General features: G+C 37.6%; 1 protein-coding gene across 3 annotated transcripts in view; it reads right to left on the reverse strand.

The window, feature by feature from the left end:
- frem3 (Fras1 related extracellular matrix 3) overlaps positions 1-15,153 on the reverse strand; it is a 35,155-nt gene that overhangs the window by 6,498 nt on the left and 13,504 nt on the right. For all 3 annotated transcript variants that reach the window (XM_073842909.1, XM_073842911.1, XM_073842910.1), the window contains exons 3-16: positions 10,692-10,838; positions 10,056-10,286; positions 8,929-9,054; positions 8,515-8,766; positions 5,295-5,444; positions 4,969-5,178; positions 4,648-4,845; positions 4,391-4,555; positions 3,930-4,112; positions 3,656-3,786; positions 2,157-2,315; positions 912-1,215; positions 664-795; positions 232-563 (exon numbers count right to left, since the gene is read on the reverse strand). In XM_073842909.1, coding sequence (XP_073699010.1) covers positions 232-563; positions 664-795; positions 912-1,215; positions 2,157-2,315; positions 3,656-3,786; positions 3,930-4,112; positions 4,391-4,555; positions 4,648-4,845; positions 4,969-5,178; positions 5,295-5,444; positions 8,515-8,766; positions 8,929-9,054; positions 10,056-10,286; positions 10,692-10,838 — 2,720 coding nt within the window. The remainder of the gene's footprint in view (positions 1-231; positions 564-663; positions 796-911; positions 1,216-2,156; positions 2,316-3,655; positions 3,787-3,929; positions 4,113-4,390; positions 4,556-4,647; positions 4,846-4,968; positions 5,179-5,294; positions 5,445-8,514; positions 8,767-8,928; positions 9,055-10,055; positions 10,287-10,691; positions 10,839-15,153) is intronic.

Here is a 15,153-nt window from a genome sequence, read left to right on the forward strand (position 1 = left end):
AGAAAATATTTCAATTTTGAATAAATGCTTTTCTTTTTAACTTTTTATTGATCAAAGAATCCTGAAAAAAAAATCACAGGTTCCAAAACAAAAACAAAAACATAATAAAATAAAAAGTAATAAATCAGCATATTAGAATGATATCTGGATGATCATGTCCCAAACTTTTAAATGACATAAAAATATTGAATGAGCATAGCTGTGTGTGACACAGATTCTTGTAACCCTTACCTGTCCGTCTGTGCCAATGGATCCCCCACAGTCATTCAGCAGCTCTGACATGTCATAGTAGCTGCTGAACTCCCACAGACACGCCTCCAGGTTAAGATTGCGGTAAAATCGAAGGGAGTTGGTGCTACGCATGGCCACGCTGTACTGGTACGGTAAAGTCTCGCCAATAATTTCAGGGTTCTTTGTGGCGTCAGTGATGAAACCATGTGCTGTTTGGATCTCGTTGAAATCCAAGAGGTTAGAGCAGCGGTGGTTACCTACTCGTGTGCCATCTGGACTAAGTGTTAGCTCAAAGTTTGAAAGGGGGCGTGTGGAGATAACAGGCAGCATACCTGAGGGAAAAACAGTAGAGATTAATATCCTGGACTTTTTGACATTTCAGAGATTTGATGACTTAATAGTGCATTGTTTGTGATGGTAGTGGTCACTTACCATCCATGTGAGGCATAGTAACAGTGAGTTTGATCAAATTGGGATAGTCAGGGTCATCCGGGCCGGTGTATCGGATTTTAGCTGAGAAGGGTTCAGCACCCACTGTACCAGGTATACGTGGCTGACACAGGCCTAAGGATGAGAAACAACTTAGTTAAATTTGAACCTGATTCAGTTTCCTGAAATCAGTAAAACAAACAAACAAAATTGAGAAGAAGTCCAAATCACGGTGGTCACAAAACCCCCACCTTCCTCTCGGCTGATGACCGCAATGGGCGAAGTGAGCTCCAGCCCAGCATCTCCATTGGCGTTGAAGGCCCTGGCGGCACACTGTACGCGGGAACCAGCTTGGAAGTAGATGGAGTCCAAAGTGATGGACTTGGTGTTACTAAAGAAGGTGTTGGTGTCCACTTCTCGCATGGGGCTGGTGACTCCATCCGGCCCACTAGGGGCACTAACCATCCAGCGGTACTGAGTCATTGTGTCATTGATGTTCTCCACTGAGCAAATGGAGCCAGTCTTGTCAAAGTCAAAGTATTTGGGGTTGCAGGCCTGATAGAACAAAGACACAAGAAAATAGCTGAATTACTGATGCTTTTTTGGAAAAAGGAGAGACTAAAACTAAATATATATTATATCCACCTATAATCTCAACCTGATCTCATGACAAAAAACACTTTTTCGCAAGACGTGAAATTCCATGTATTTTAGTGACATACGCAATGTGAAATGTCCACTGAGTGACACTAAAAAAGTGTTCGTTTTTTCCCCCGGAACAGATGAACATACATATGGTACGTTTTATGTGATGTTGGTTTTTGTACTTGTCACCACAGTTCTGACTTGAAATGTCCGTTGAGTGGCACTGTAACTCTAATGCTCCGTGGCATTTTAAAATAATGTACCATCTGCACTACACCTAAACCCACCTGATAGTATGAACAAAAGCGAATGTGACGTAAAAACACAATTGCAAGCATGCCGTTTTAGCTTGTTTTTCGATCTCAAATCTTTCAGCTCTTTATCATAAGTCATGTTTTTCACGGGATTCGTACCCAAGGATTCCGCATCCTAAATCCAGTTCAGTGCCGGCTGAGCTACTAAACAAGCTGGTTACATCCGGAAAGCGAAACATATAGAGCTGTAATCATAACTGTGTACGAAAACGATTCTGAATGCTGACTGTTTTATCGCCTCTAGTGATAATTTATGTTGGAAACTGCAGTGATATGTACTTATTGGTATGTATTTCGTGTCTAGCCGAAATGTTCCCACAGGTAAGTTTTCGTCATGAGATCAGGTAGCATAATCTTGAGTGACGACATTCAGTTATTGGTTCAGTAACTTCTGTGATGTGATGAGGTTACTTCACCTTCTCCTTTTCCAAGATGTTACAACTATATGTACATTCCCAATTTTTTTTTTTTTTTTATTATATGGTAAATAAAAATGGTGATTAATTGGGATTTATTGACATCTATAGTGTCACTTACCGTAACACACACAACAGGATAGCCAGTTGGAGGGTGGGGGTTGTCCTTGATCTTAATTGTATCATCATACAGCAGCAATGACACCACCTGAGGCACTGCTGGGAATGTGACATCAGCCACACTATTCATCTCTTCAATGTAAACAATAGCCTTATTCATCTACAGAAATTAGAAGAGGAAAAGACAATTATTTAGACTAACAATCTCATTTTAGGACCAACCTATGTCAATCCTACAATATAAGCAGTCGTAAGCCTTTTTTTTAAGTACTTATAATTCAGGGTCTGGATTCACAAAACAATAAAATTATTCTAAAGTTAGGAATAATTTTTTTCTCAAGATTGTTCTAAAGAAAGGCTTTCTGAAGTGAATTGATGCATTTGTGCAAGAAAAATATCCATATTTAAAACTTTAGAAACTGTAATCTCTAGCTTCCGCTAACTGTCATATGTGCATTCCAGCGGATGACGTAGGACATAGGTGTAGCATAAGCTCCGGTGAGAAGTTACGAATGCGGAAGCACAGAGGAAAGAGCAAAACAAAACACCAGTCACAAATTAGACGTACAAAATGAGGATTTGTAAAGAAAATTGTTGGAAGATTTTAATATAAGCCAAAAGGAGACTGTTTTTCCTGTGCTCTAAACAAAACTTGGTTTACACGAGACTAGCATATTGTACTATATTATGCTACAGCTACGTCCTACGTCATTCACTGGAATGCCACTCTCTAGTAAACAGGTGTACGACAGTTAGCGGAAGCTAAAGATTAACATTTATAAAGTTTTAAATATTAATATTTTTCTCACACTAACGCATCGATTCACTTCAGAAGGCCTTTATTAACTCCCTGTGGAGCACTTTTTATGATGGATGGATGGATGCACATTATTGGTCTTCAAAATCTCTACCACCATTCATTGCCATTAGGAAGCTTGGAAGAGCCAGGACATTATTAAAAAAAAAACTTTGATTGTATTCGTCTAAAAAAATTTTTTTTAAAACATATACACATAGGAAGGCTTGAGGGTGCGAAAATTTTTGGGCAAACTATACCTTTAATATTTATCTTAGAATTTTGTAACTTCTTTTTAAAAAAGATTTTTCTAAATCCAGCCCCAGAGCCTTTAAGTTCAGTAGAGTAGTCCAAATAGTAAAGCACAAACACAAGCTCCGTACAAACACTTTTTTAAATGTTCAGTCAGAGACACGGCTTGACGTGTGATGTTTATGTGCAGGTGACCCAAGTTCAAGCACTCTTCTCAATTTCATTTTTTGTACATGTTCAATGGATAACTCTGTTTATAGGTCACTGTGTCTATTGAGGCCCATTTACATCATACAGACTCCTCTGAAAGAGACCGGAGACAGCGATTGGCTCTTGCTGACAGAGGCAGCTGCCGCATGGCTATTTTAGCAAGAGAGGCACGTTAGTGTGTGTCTGTGCAAGTGTGCGATGTGGCGTCTCTAGGGGTATTTTTAGAGATGATGGTCTCTGACCTGTGTCTCAGCCACCATATACTCGTCAGGCTTCATGTGAACGGTGAAAGCCTCACGGATCTCTCTTTGTCCATCATAGAGAACCTGGATCTCCACCACATGCTCTGTCTCACCCTCTTTAAACTCCACATCTGTAAGGACATACAGATAAAGATATACAGAAATGTCTTCTTGTCTGTAACTGTCAATTCTCCACTCCTTTTGAGCAGGATGTTGCATGTTTTATGAACCATGGTCAAATAATCTTCATAGACTTCATGGGTCTTCTGCTAACCTTGAGAAAGAGGATTGTAGTCCTCTCCTGATGTCGCAGAGCCGTCCTTGGTGTGAATTCTCACCAAAGAGACCTTGGAGGTGTCGCCCTGACGCAGGACAGGAATCTTCACTACAGCAATCTCTCCAGGAAGTTGTGGCTCTTTAACACTGTATTTGATCTCAGCGAACCTGATGATGGACTCTGAAGTGGGAAATTAGTTTTGTTTGCTGTGAGAGAAGCTCATCAAGATCTTTATGCAGATATTTGTGAAGAACAGGGTTCTCCAAACTCTGTCCTCGAGGCCTGGTGTCCTGCAGAGTTTAGCTCCAATCCTAATTAAACCTGAACTAGCTAATCAAGGTCTTACTGAGCATGCTAGAAACGTTCCAGGCAGGTGTGTTGAGGCAAGTTGGAGCTAAACTCAGCTTGACAGAGTTTGGAGACCCCTGGTCAAGAATGAAGAGAAAAAGAATACTTACTATCTTTATGGTCCGTGATGGTGACCAGAGCTTCTTTTTGTTCTCCTACTGCAGCTCCATATGGTGATTTGCTCTTAGGTGAGCCCAAAACCAAGCGGAACTCTTCATCCTCTTCATGAATCGTGTCATCCACTAAAGTCACTACACATGGCTTCTCAATCTCTCCTGCAAACATGCAAATACAAGAAATGAGCAAATCATGAGAGTGTAGATGTAAAATAGCCTGGACGAGGATCAGGTTGAGAAAAGAAGCAGACCTGGTAGGAACACGATGATAGACGCGTCAGTGTTGGGTCGTTCATCATAGTCCATCATGACTTGGGCAGATCCCTGGCGAGTGTAACAGCGGACTGTGGACCTCTGGCTGATATCGCCACTGCGATACACCATTGCCTTCACCTCTCCATCAGCTTCATCCACAGTGTACTCTGCCTCTCTAAACTGGACTTTAGGCACTGCAGAAATATCCAGCATTGATTAGTTGTAAGATAAGTATCACTCAACCAACAAAATTGTTTGGAATTTTAGCTTGCCACTATAGACATTTTATTTGCAGTTTGTTTTATTCCTTTACTCACAGTCTGTGACAGTGTCATTGATGGTGATGACAGTTTTGCTAGGCTCTCCAAGGACTGCATTCATGGGCATACGCAGCACCAACTCAAATCTCTCTGGCCCCTCCAGCTCAGGCTGGCCAAGGTCATCGAGAATAGTCACACGAAACGTTTGCATGGTCACACCTGGAGCAAAGTCCAAGTTACGGCTGATTCCCACATAATCTAGACCCGCTGAGAGGGAGAGAGAAGGATAGAGGGAAAGTCATATGCATGAAAATATTTTTTTGCGAATTTTTAAGCAAGGAAAAAAATCTAATATCAGCAATTATTGTTTTTGACAACTTTACCTTCTGCTGAAACAGGGTCACTTTTCCTGGATCGAACCGTGACAGTGGCTGTCTTTGAAAGGTCAGTTCCAGTTCTCCACACTTTCACCTCAACATAACCATCACTCTCGTCCACCGTGTATTCAGTCTCTCCAAAATAGAAAGATGGCTCTGTACCAAAGGGAAAGATCAATCAACTTTCACTCAAGGTTTTTTGAGTGTCCTGAACAAAAAAAAAATCTATGTACATTAGTCTGAGACCAGTTGTAAAAATGTTTCTATTTTGCAGTTTTCTAAATTAAAGGATTAGTTCACATCCAGAATCACTCACCCTCATGTCATCCAGGATGTTCAAGTCTTTCTTTCTTCAGTCAAAAAGAAATTAAGTTTTTTGAGGAAAACAGGATTTTGCAGTGTTGGCCAACACATTGAGGGTCCAAACTGCAGATTCAATGCAGCTTTAAAGGGTCTTATCTAGCGAAAAAGTACTTTTCTAAAACAAAATTAAATTGTATTTACATTTTTGAACCACAAATGCTCATCTTGCACTAGCTCTGCGATGCGCATCTTCGCGTGTAACATAATCATGTTGGAAAAGTGATGAACGGTTAGTTCTTCGTTTGTGTGCTTTGCTTGTGTACTCCTCCAACTTCAAAATCATCCAACAGTTGGAGAACTGAAGAAAGCAAGACATGAACATCTTGGATGACATGGGGTGAGCAAATTATGAGGATTTTTTTTATTCTGGAGGTAAACTAGTCCTTTAATATACTTTATATTATTATTATTATTATTATTATTATATTAAGCTGACATCAACTCCACAAGTTGCCATAAAACCTTGATTTGATTTGATAATCTTGTGCATTAGTGAAAGCAAGAACATCTGAACCTTTGTCCAAAGTTCACATGGTCACCATTTTGCTCATATAATTACTAGAAAATATGAAGTATTTCTTATTAATTTTATTTCATAAGCATTTGTTTTAAAACTTTCAGTTATGTTTCATGTTTAAATTAGATTTTGAATCTAATGTGGTCTCAGACTTTGAACCCTACCTTTCAGCAAAACAGAAGCTGAGAAGTGCCATTTCCAGCAGCTGAAATGACATTTAAAGCCATTGTTCTCAGAATTGTTAGGTCTTGTTTCATCTTACACTGAGATGTTTTAACCCATTAGAGCTTCAGACAAAGATCTGGATCTGCCATCACCCCCATGACAGCACAGGAAACCTACCATCATTTCCAACGTCCTGTCTAAGTGATGAAACCAGACCGTTGAGTCTGCTCCAGTCAAGATGCACTTGAGTAAGTGTTTATGTTTGTGTGTGTGTTTGGGAGGTCTGAGAGGCTCCCATAGCGATATTAGCATCAGCTCATGATAAATGAATGCAGAGGGGAGAGGCCTTTCCAGGGTGGGGGAAGAAGCCGTAAGTTTGAGAGGCCATACAAAGAAAAAACGTAGTGACACCTCCATAGACAACTAGTCCGAGACAAAACAAAAAGATTCCAACTCTGGCTGGCATCCAGACCACAAGTCTATCCAACAGAGTCCCCATCCCCCCTGCAAATAGACACAAATATACTACCGGGCCCTTCCAGACCCACCAAGACGCTGAACTACAATAAGCACATTAATCTTTACTTCTTTCTTTTGAAAAATAAAGCCTAGGCATGTACATACATTATTTACACATAAATATATTTAGGGGTAATTTAGCAAATTATGGAGGATGGTGAAGGACTGCTGAAACTATTAGATTTTATTGAAAAGTAACAGATAAAAAGGCTATGCTTTGAAAGGCAAATTCCTGAATAGATATTTGAATGTACTGAATTCAAAGATGACAAACTGTCTCTTGTTTGGACTGTGTTTTCATTTGAGTAATGCATATAAATCCTAAATCCTAAATGGACAGGATGTTCACAAAGCTTTTTCAGGTCCCTCGCTGAGGTTTATGGGTCGTTACAAAGGTCATAGGGGCCTCAATTGTGCTCCTTCAACTTGTTTTGGGTTATCGTGTTACCATGCTGCCAAGGACAACGGCGGTATGACCACAAAGTAAAGATGGATTGTTCTGTGGCTACCTATGCTTTCAAAGCATGTATAATAAAGTACAACTATAAGGAAACAGGTGAGACGTCAATATAACCGCAGAACATGGAGGAGATGGCTTTATGTCTCATGAAAGCACTTTCTTTGTGGTTTAGAAAAAATGCACAGAATATAGTCGGTCTGGCTTGCACTACTATATGTTTATGTATACAGTAGACTCAGTCCCAAAATCAGTAGTGTGTATAAATATTTTGTTACAAAAATTCATTTTCAAAAAAATCTGAATGATCCACAGCTGTGTGTTTTGTTTTTTGTTTTTTTGGATAGTTGTTCATGAAAGAAAAATTCTTCAGGGCCAACAAATTCTTTGGTTTTTCAGCATTCTTTTGTATTTGAACCCTTTCCAACAATGACTGTATGATTTTGAGATCCATCTTTTTACACTAAGGACAACTGGGGGACTCATATGCAACAATTACAAAAGGTTCAAACACTCACTGATGCTCCAGAAGGAAAAATGATGCAGGGGTGTGAGCCAGGGGTGTAAACTTTTGAACAGAATGATGTGTACATTTTTCTTATTTTGCCTAAATATAATATTTTTTCGTTTAGTACTGCCCTTCAGAAGCTACAGAAGATACTTACATGTTTCCAAGAAGAAAAATTTTCAAGTTCAATTTACTTTGATCTTCGAATTTAAAACGTTTTCACACTTAGTTGTCCTCAGTGTGAAAAGTAATTCTCAAAATCATACAGTGACTGTTAGAAAGGGTTCAAACACACAAAAATACTGAAAAACCAAATAACTTGTTAGACCTAAAGTGGGAAAAATTACTGTTTAGGACAAACAAGGGACTAACTTGAACAACTATCACTACAAAAAAAAAAAAGTGGATAATTCAGGTAAAACAAGTGTATGTAAACTTTTGAAGAGGGTAATTTTTATAAATTCAACTATTATTTTCTCTTATGGACTATATGTAAACATCTTTTATGTGACATATCTTATTTAGGTCAGTACTAAATAAAAAATAACATGCATTTTGTACGATCCCTCTTATTTTGTTCAAATAATTAACATTATTGCAAGATTCTGCAAGGTGTATGTAAACTTTTGACCTCAACTGTAAAACCGGAAAACTTTTAAATCGAATGAAATGATCTATTAAGTTTTAGCCAACTTACCATCATCACTATCAGCCAAGATGACCACTTTGGCGCTGGGGAACTTGGCTCCCACTTGGCCACCCATGGGCATACTGAGGGACACATTGAAGCTCTCCTCTTCCTCAAAGAGGGAGTCATCAATGATTATAATGCGACACGACTTCTCCCGCTCATCCTTATCAAAACGCAGAACACTAGTGTGGTCCTCGGGTCTCGTGATATAGTCTGAATAGGAGAGCACTGTGCTGGGGGTGGTTCCGGTTGCACTGCCTGTATAGAAAGATTTCTTGTTTTTTATATGAACAGACTTTCAAGTACTTCAGTGTTTGAATATACACCAGAAGTACAGCTAAAATAAGGTCCTTTAAGTTAGAAAAGGCAATATTTGAATGATTTTGTATTATGAAACAGAGTAGGTTACTTAGATCTCACCTTGTTGTGTGTAACAAATAACCATTAGTTCTTGGCTGACATCTCCTGATCTGCGAACTGGCACTAATAGTTCTCCTATATCCTCTTCTATACGATATTCTGCTTGAGGGAAGAACACTGTGGACTCTGAAAAGAGAGAAGTTCTAGTGTTTAAAAGTGAACATATAATAAGATATGTTTATATAAACATTATTTTAAAGGACTAGTTCACTTCCAGAATAAAAAGTCGCGAAGAAATTAAGGTTTTGAAGAAAAGATTCCAGGATTTTTCTCCATAGAGTGGACTTCAGTGGTTCCCAAAAGTTTAAACTTCCAAATTGCAGTTTCAATGCAGCTTCAAAGAGGTCTACAGCCGAGGAATAAGGGTCTTATCTAGCAAAACAATTGGTCATTTTCTAAAAAAATACAAATTGATATACTTTTTAACCACAAATGCTTGTCTTGCACTAGTTCGACCTCTGTGATGCAGGAGGAAGTATCGACCCAGTGTTTATAAAGAAAATGTGCAAAGAAAGTCAAACACCCTTTGCAAAATAAGGTAAAACAACAGTGTCTGACAATTTTGAAGTTGAAGGAGAAAATGAGACAGAGTTTAATTTTTTAACCAAAATACACGACGGACAAGTATCTGTGCGTGACTTTTCCAACGTGATTACACAATGCGTGAAGACAAATGCACAGCTGAGACTAGCATTTGTGGTTAAAAATATATTTTTGTAAGAAAATGAGCCATTATTTTGCTAGATAAGAGACTTATTCCTCGCCTGGGATCGTGTAGAGCCCTCTGAAGATGCATTGAAACTGCAATTTGGACCTTCAGCCTGCTGATCCCCATTGAAGTCCACTATATGGAGAAAAATCCAGGAATGTTTTCTTCAAAAAACATGAATTAAATGTAAGCGTAAATTATCAGGACATTTTTATTCTGGCAGTGAACTAATCCTTTAAGTTTGGGAAGCCAAAAATATGCAAAAAATACAAAACCACTTAATTTCAAAACCACCAGCATTAATAGGGAGTTTTTTCCTCCATGAAAGCTTCCACTCTTCTGAATACACACTCTGGTAATAGTATGTGTTTTACAGTACATAATCAAAGTAGGAAATCATTAAGCATGGCATAATTACCATCACCAGGATCTACAATCTCCACAGTGGCTGTATCAGGGTATTCAAGAACAGCCATAACTGGCTCTGAAAGCTGGATTTCGAACATCTCAGAAGTTTCAAACTCTTGGTCGGTTAATATCTTCACCCTCCAGGTGGCAGATGTCTGGCCAGGGTTAAACTGGACCTGTTTCTGGGCTTTGCCACGGAAGTCTTTGTCCTGTTTTGCTGTACCATCTTTGGTGGCAATGCCTTTGAAATAGAAAACACTGTTTAGACCTTCAACTACAAACGTAAATCAAACTGAGTGAATAGTTTATGATATCTGCTGACTACTTTATAACCAAATACTTTAAGAACAGTAAAAGGCTGTGGTACAATTTTAAGACATTGTTAGTCAGTTAAAGGGCTGTGAAAATACCAAACACAGAGGGATCAACTTGTAACAGTTGCAAATAAACATGGTTTACTGTCTCTAAATATATACAGACATGACAATGAGGGAAGTTCAGTTTTGTTTTTATTAGAATTCCAAAATTTAATGAACTGTATTTTTGTCTCCACAAGACTATACAAGTTCTATCATTGTTTTTAAAATATAAACAAATATTTTGTAACACAAAACTGGTTTTTAAACTCATTTTGATAAGTACTTACTAACGAATGATGTCTCTCCCAAGTATCCTCGGCGTTTGAGGGTGACCTCCAGAAACTTTGCACCCTCATCCACAATGTAGTATTCCCTTTCTAGAGATATCCAGGCCCAATTCAGACGGAACGGTTGTGGTTTCAGTTTGTTGCCCCCTTTTCAAACAAAGAAAAGCACAATGAATTTAATGACGCACAATGAAAATAAGACAAGTGTGTATTTGAGCCCCTTGAGAACACAGTTTGCTAATGATTTCATCTCTTTCAAGTTCACATATGTAAAAAGAAAGAAGGCCCAAAATGAGCGCAACTTGATCCTCAGTTCACCTTGTGGATGTCCTGGGGTGGTTTCGTTTTCTGTTGACACTCTCCACCCTTTTTTGTCTTTCCCTCATTACTACTGTAAAATCAATACTCAATATTTCATGTTGACACTGCCTTCTTTTTTACTACTTTTGTTGGTGGATGAATGAGGCTAAGAGGAATGAGTCCAATGAGGTGTCAGGTTAATGCCGAAAGCCCATAGCATAATGGTGTAAAGAAGCCAGTTGTGGAATATTGTGGTTGGTGCAGATTAACACAAAAGATGGAGAGTTAACAAAGATAAAAATGGCAGCAGAGACCATAAAGAAGACTGTCTGACCCTTTGTCTCCAAGACTTAAATAATTTGCCAACTTTGTGACTTACATTCAAGTCGAGATAAACTAAATAGACACTGTACTGATTGCGGTATGAAGTCCACAATATTATATTTATTGTGATATTTAAACTCACAGTATATGCAATAAATGAGTTCACTGCATCACTGTGAATGGAGACGTTCTAAGGCACAGAAAAAAACGGATCACAAGCTGATTGCCTGAACGAAGTGTGTGCTTTGGTTTGAAATGCACAGCGAAAAAAACTTAATAAAGCGTTTAAGCCATATTGTGCTTTTAGTTTTTAGCTCATTTGACAGATACTGTCAAAGTTCAATGACCCAAAACACATCTTTAAAGACCTTTTATGTTCGAGTAACAAGTTTAAATATATTTCAAAACTACACTTTTTGGCCAAAGACATATATTCAGAATCAGAAAGAGCTTTATTGCCAAGAGTGTTCACACACACAAGGAATTTGTCTTGGTGTTACAATAAGTTACAAACAATAAAGTAAGACTATATTGTTTCATATCATCATGTGACCATGATAATATCGCGTTTTGCTATCGCGATATCACGATATTGATAATATCATTACATCCCTACTATAAAAACATATTTTAAATGTCAGCATTATTCCAACATTTTGTCATAAAATAATACACACCTCAGTGACTAATTATCAGTTTGAGTAATTAGATTAAATTATAATCAGATTAGACTCTCTCTCCACTGACTAAATGATTTAAGGAGTGAGTAGACACAATCCTGAATCATGAGTGACTGAAGTAGGATAAAGAGCTGTAATGAGTTTGAAAGTATTTTCAATCCCATCTTGCTATAATCCGTGCTACCCCATGACTCTGATTATCCCTGAAGAGAAAAGGTATGTTACATTCTTGGACACTATTTCTTGGCACAAGCTGTTCTGATTCATTTCAGAAAGTAATTTCTTATATCTCGCAATTCTGACCGGCTCGCAATTGCAAGAGAAAAAAAAAGTCAGAATAGCGAGTTTATATCTCACAATTGTGCGTTAATATCTCACAGTTCTGAAAAGAAGTCAGAATTATGAGTTTATATGACGCAATTCTGAGAAAAAAAAAGTCAGAATTGCGAGATGTAAACTCGCAATTGCGAGAAAAAGTCAGAATCGTGAGATAAAAAGTCGCAATTTTATTTTTTCTTAGAAAACAACCCCAAAAAAGTCCAACTCTTTTTATTTCCAGCAGTTTGTGCAAGAAATGGCTCAATTTGTAAGTACTGTTTTATACTTTGTACTCACCCTGCTGAACATGGGTGCATATGCAGAAGCAATATTTTAGTTCAAATCACAATGTGTGTCAAAATAGAAGTTATGCTATGAGACTGATTTATAGTAATCAATAAAACAGCAGCATCATGTCCTCCATTGGCCTTATTCTTTACCACCCTCCACTCAGTTTAGGAAACGGCTCAGCTTGACATGACAGCATTGGCCTTGACCAAGCTCAAGTGTCTGACAGCCCTGCCTAAAAATATAGAACTCATTTATCATTTTTATCTTTGCCCTAGATTGCTGAAGAGTCGTTAAACACGTTGAAGAGGATTGGCATAGAAGATGTGAGGGAGCCTCATACAAATTAGATGTTTTATCTCTTGTTAAGCTTTCACAGGAGTGTGAATGCTGTGGCACATTACAAATGCACCAGCTAAGATCTAACTGCATCGCTGAGCACTTTAACAAGTATTAAAAACAAGCTGATTATTAAACATCCCGCAAAACCACAATGCAAAGAAAATGAAGCATGTTTCAAGGGCTTAATGGAAGGGGAACTGTATCGTAGCTCAGCCAAGTGCCTCTTTCTTCAGGAGACAATTTTCCCAGGCATACTGCCCAGTTTGAGTATGAACTGATATTGAGCTTAGTGCGGCTGTATCAGAGGATTATCAAACGGACAACATGCAGACAGAAGGCTCTCTTTCAGTTAAGAATACAGCAGTCACCTGTGAGACGCGGAGGCCTTATTTCTGGATAAGGCCACTTTGTCTGCAAGATTATGGAAAATAGTTCCAATTGCAATGGAGACAATGTCCCTCTATTCCAAAAATTATGTGCACAGAAATAATTACTCTTAATAAGTATAAGTATAAGAACAATTAAACACATAAAATGATTCATTCAATTTGTGAGATTATTGTAATAGGCTACATTAGGTTTTTTTTGTTTGTTTGTTTTTTGTTTGTTTTTTTTGTTTTCACCCCGCAGTTTTTTTGTTTTCTTCTGAAGCATCAGTTGAGAGGCATCAGTTCACACAGTTCAAAAAACATCATACCTTTTCATTTATGTCAGTTAATGTCAGAAAACAATCGAGCTAAGCAAATAGTAGTACTGACATTGTCATGTAAAAATGGCTGAAGACGTGAAAAAAGGAACAGATGAACTGAATCAATTGAGTCATTCACTGTAAAAAATGACAGTGAATTTAACGGTAAAAAACTGTAAAATTGCTACGGTAAAAACCTGTGAAATGGTTAACAGTAAGTTCCCCTTCTATATACGGTAAAAAACTGTGTTGGACATTGCATTTAATTTTACGGTAGTATACCGTTTTTGGAAGTGAAAAAGAACATAAAATTTACAGTGAATAACGTAAATTGACATTCCCAGAATTCCCTGAATTTCATTTTTTTATTTGATGTTTTTTTTTTTTTTTTTGAAATAACTTCATCTTATTTTTTTTCTTGGCAGTTTTGTACATTAGGGTTGTATGTTACATCTAATGTTGTTAAATTAATGTTTTTTGCATTATTTCAGTTTTATGTGTGTTATCATGGTGTTCAGTGTTTGTGTGAATAACACTGTGCACCTTCTATATATGTTATTATTTAAAACCTCCGTGCAATGGACTTTGGTTCATCATGTGATGTTGTCATCACCACCTGCTTTTGGTGGTTATCATTGTATTACAAAGGTACAAAACAGATTTCAGTGCTTCAAAAAGTTGGTACATTACCATTAAATGAGTTACGTTTTTTTGTATGAAATTACGGTATTTACCTGTAAATTTAAGTGAAAACCTTAAAATGTAAAACATTGCTACCGTATTTTTTTACGGTAAAATTCTGGCAACCACAGCTGCCAGTTTTTTACCGTAAATTTTACGGATTTTTTTTTTTACAGTGTAACCATTCATGACTTCTGGAACCAGATCAAATTAAAAGAGCTGTTCAATTTTGAATTTCAGCGTTGCTTGTAACAGTTTCAAAAAGTACGCAATGATGGGTGAAATTGAGCTTTTCGAAACTCTGAATCAGTTAAACCATCGCGTCACAAATTATTCACAGTTTCATAGCGCTCCAATTGGATCGGAACTTAGCGTATCGTGAATCATTTGATTCAGATCGGGACTTCAGAGCACAATTGCTAATCATTTGATTTAGATCGAAACAGGTTTGTAAATCATTTCACAATCTGAATGATCCAAATCAAGTGATTTGTGATACGCAATTTGAAGTCCAGATTTAAATCAAATGATTTGCGTTTTACAAAGTTTGATCTAAGTCAAATAATTTGCGATCCGCACTCCAAGTCCGGATCTGAAATGATGGTTCACAAATCATTTTTCAGATCTGAATTTTGATCCAGGTTCACAAATCTTTTGCTTTAGATCATAACTTCAAAATGGATTTCGAATCATTTGATTCAGATCGGGACTTTAAGTGCAGGTTTGTGAATCATTTGTTTCAGATCAGGATTCCAGAGTGATTTCGTGAATGATTTTTGCTTATCTATTTCTCTCTCTTTTTTTTTAGAATTTGAAATAAAAGACATTGTTTGATAAGTGA

The sequence above is a fragment of the Garra rufa genome, chromosome 6 (genome assembly GCF_049309525.1).
Source record: "Garra rufa chromosome 6, GarRuf1.0, whole genome shotgun sequence".
Taxonomy (NCBI): Eukaryota; Metazoa; Chordata; class Actinopteri; order Cypriniformes; family Cyprinidae; genus Garra; species Garra rufa.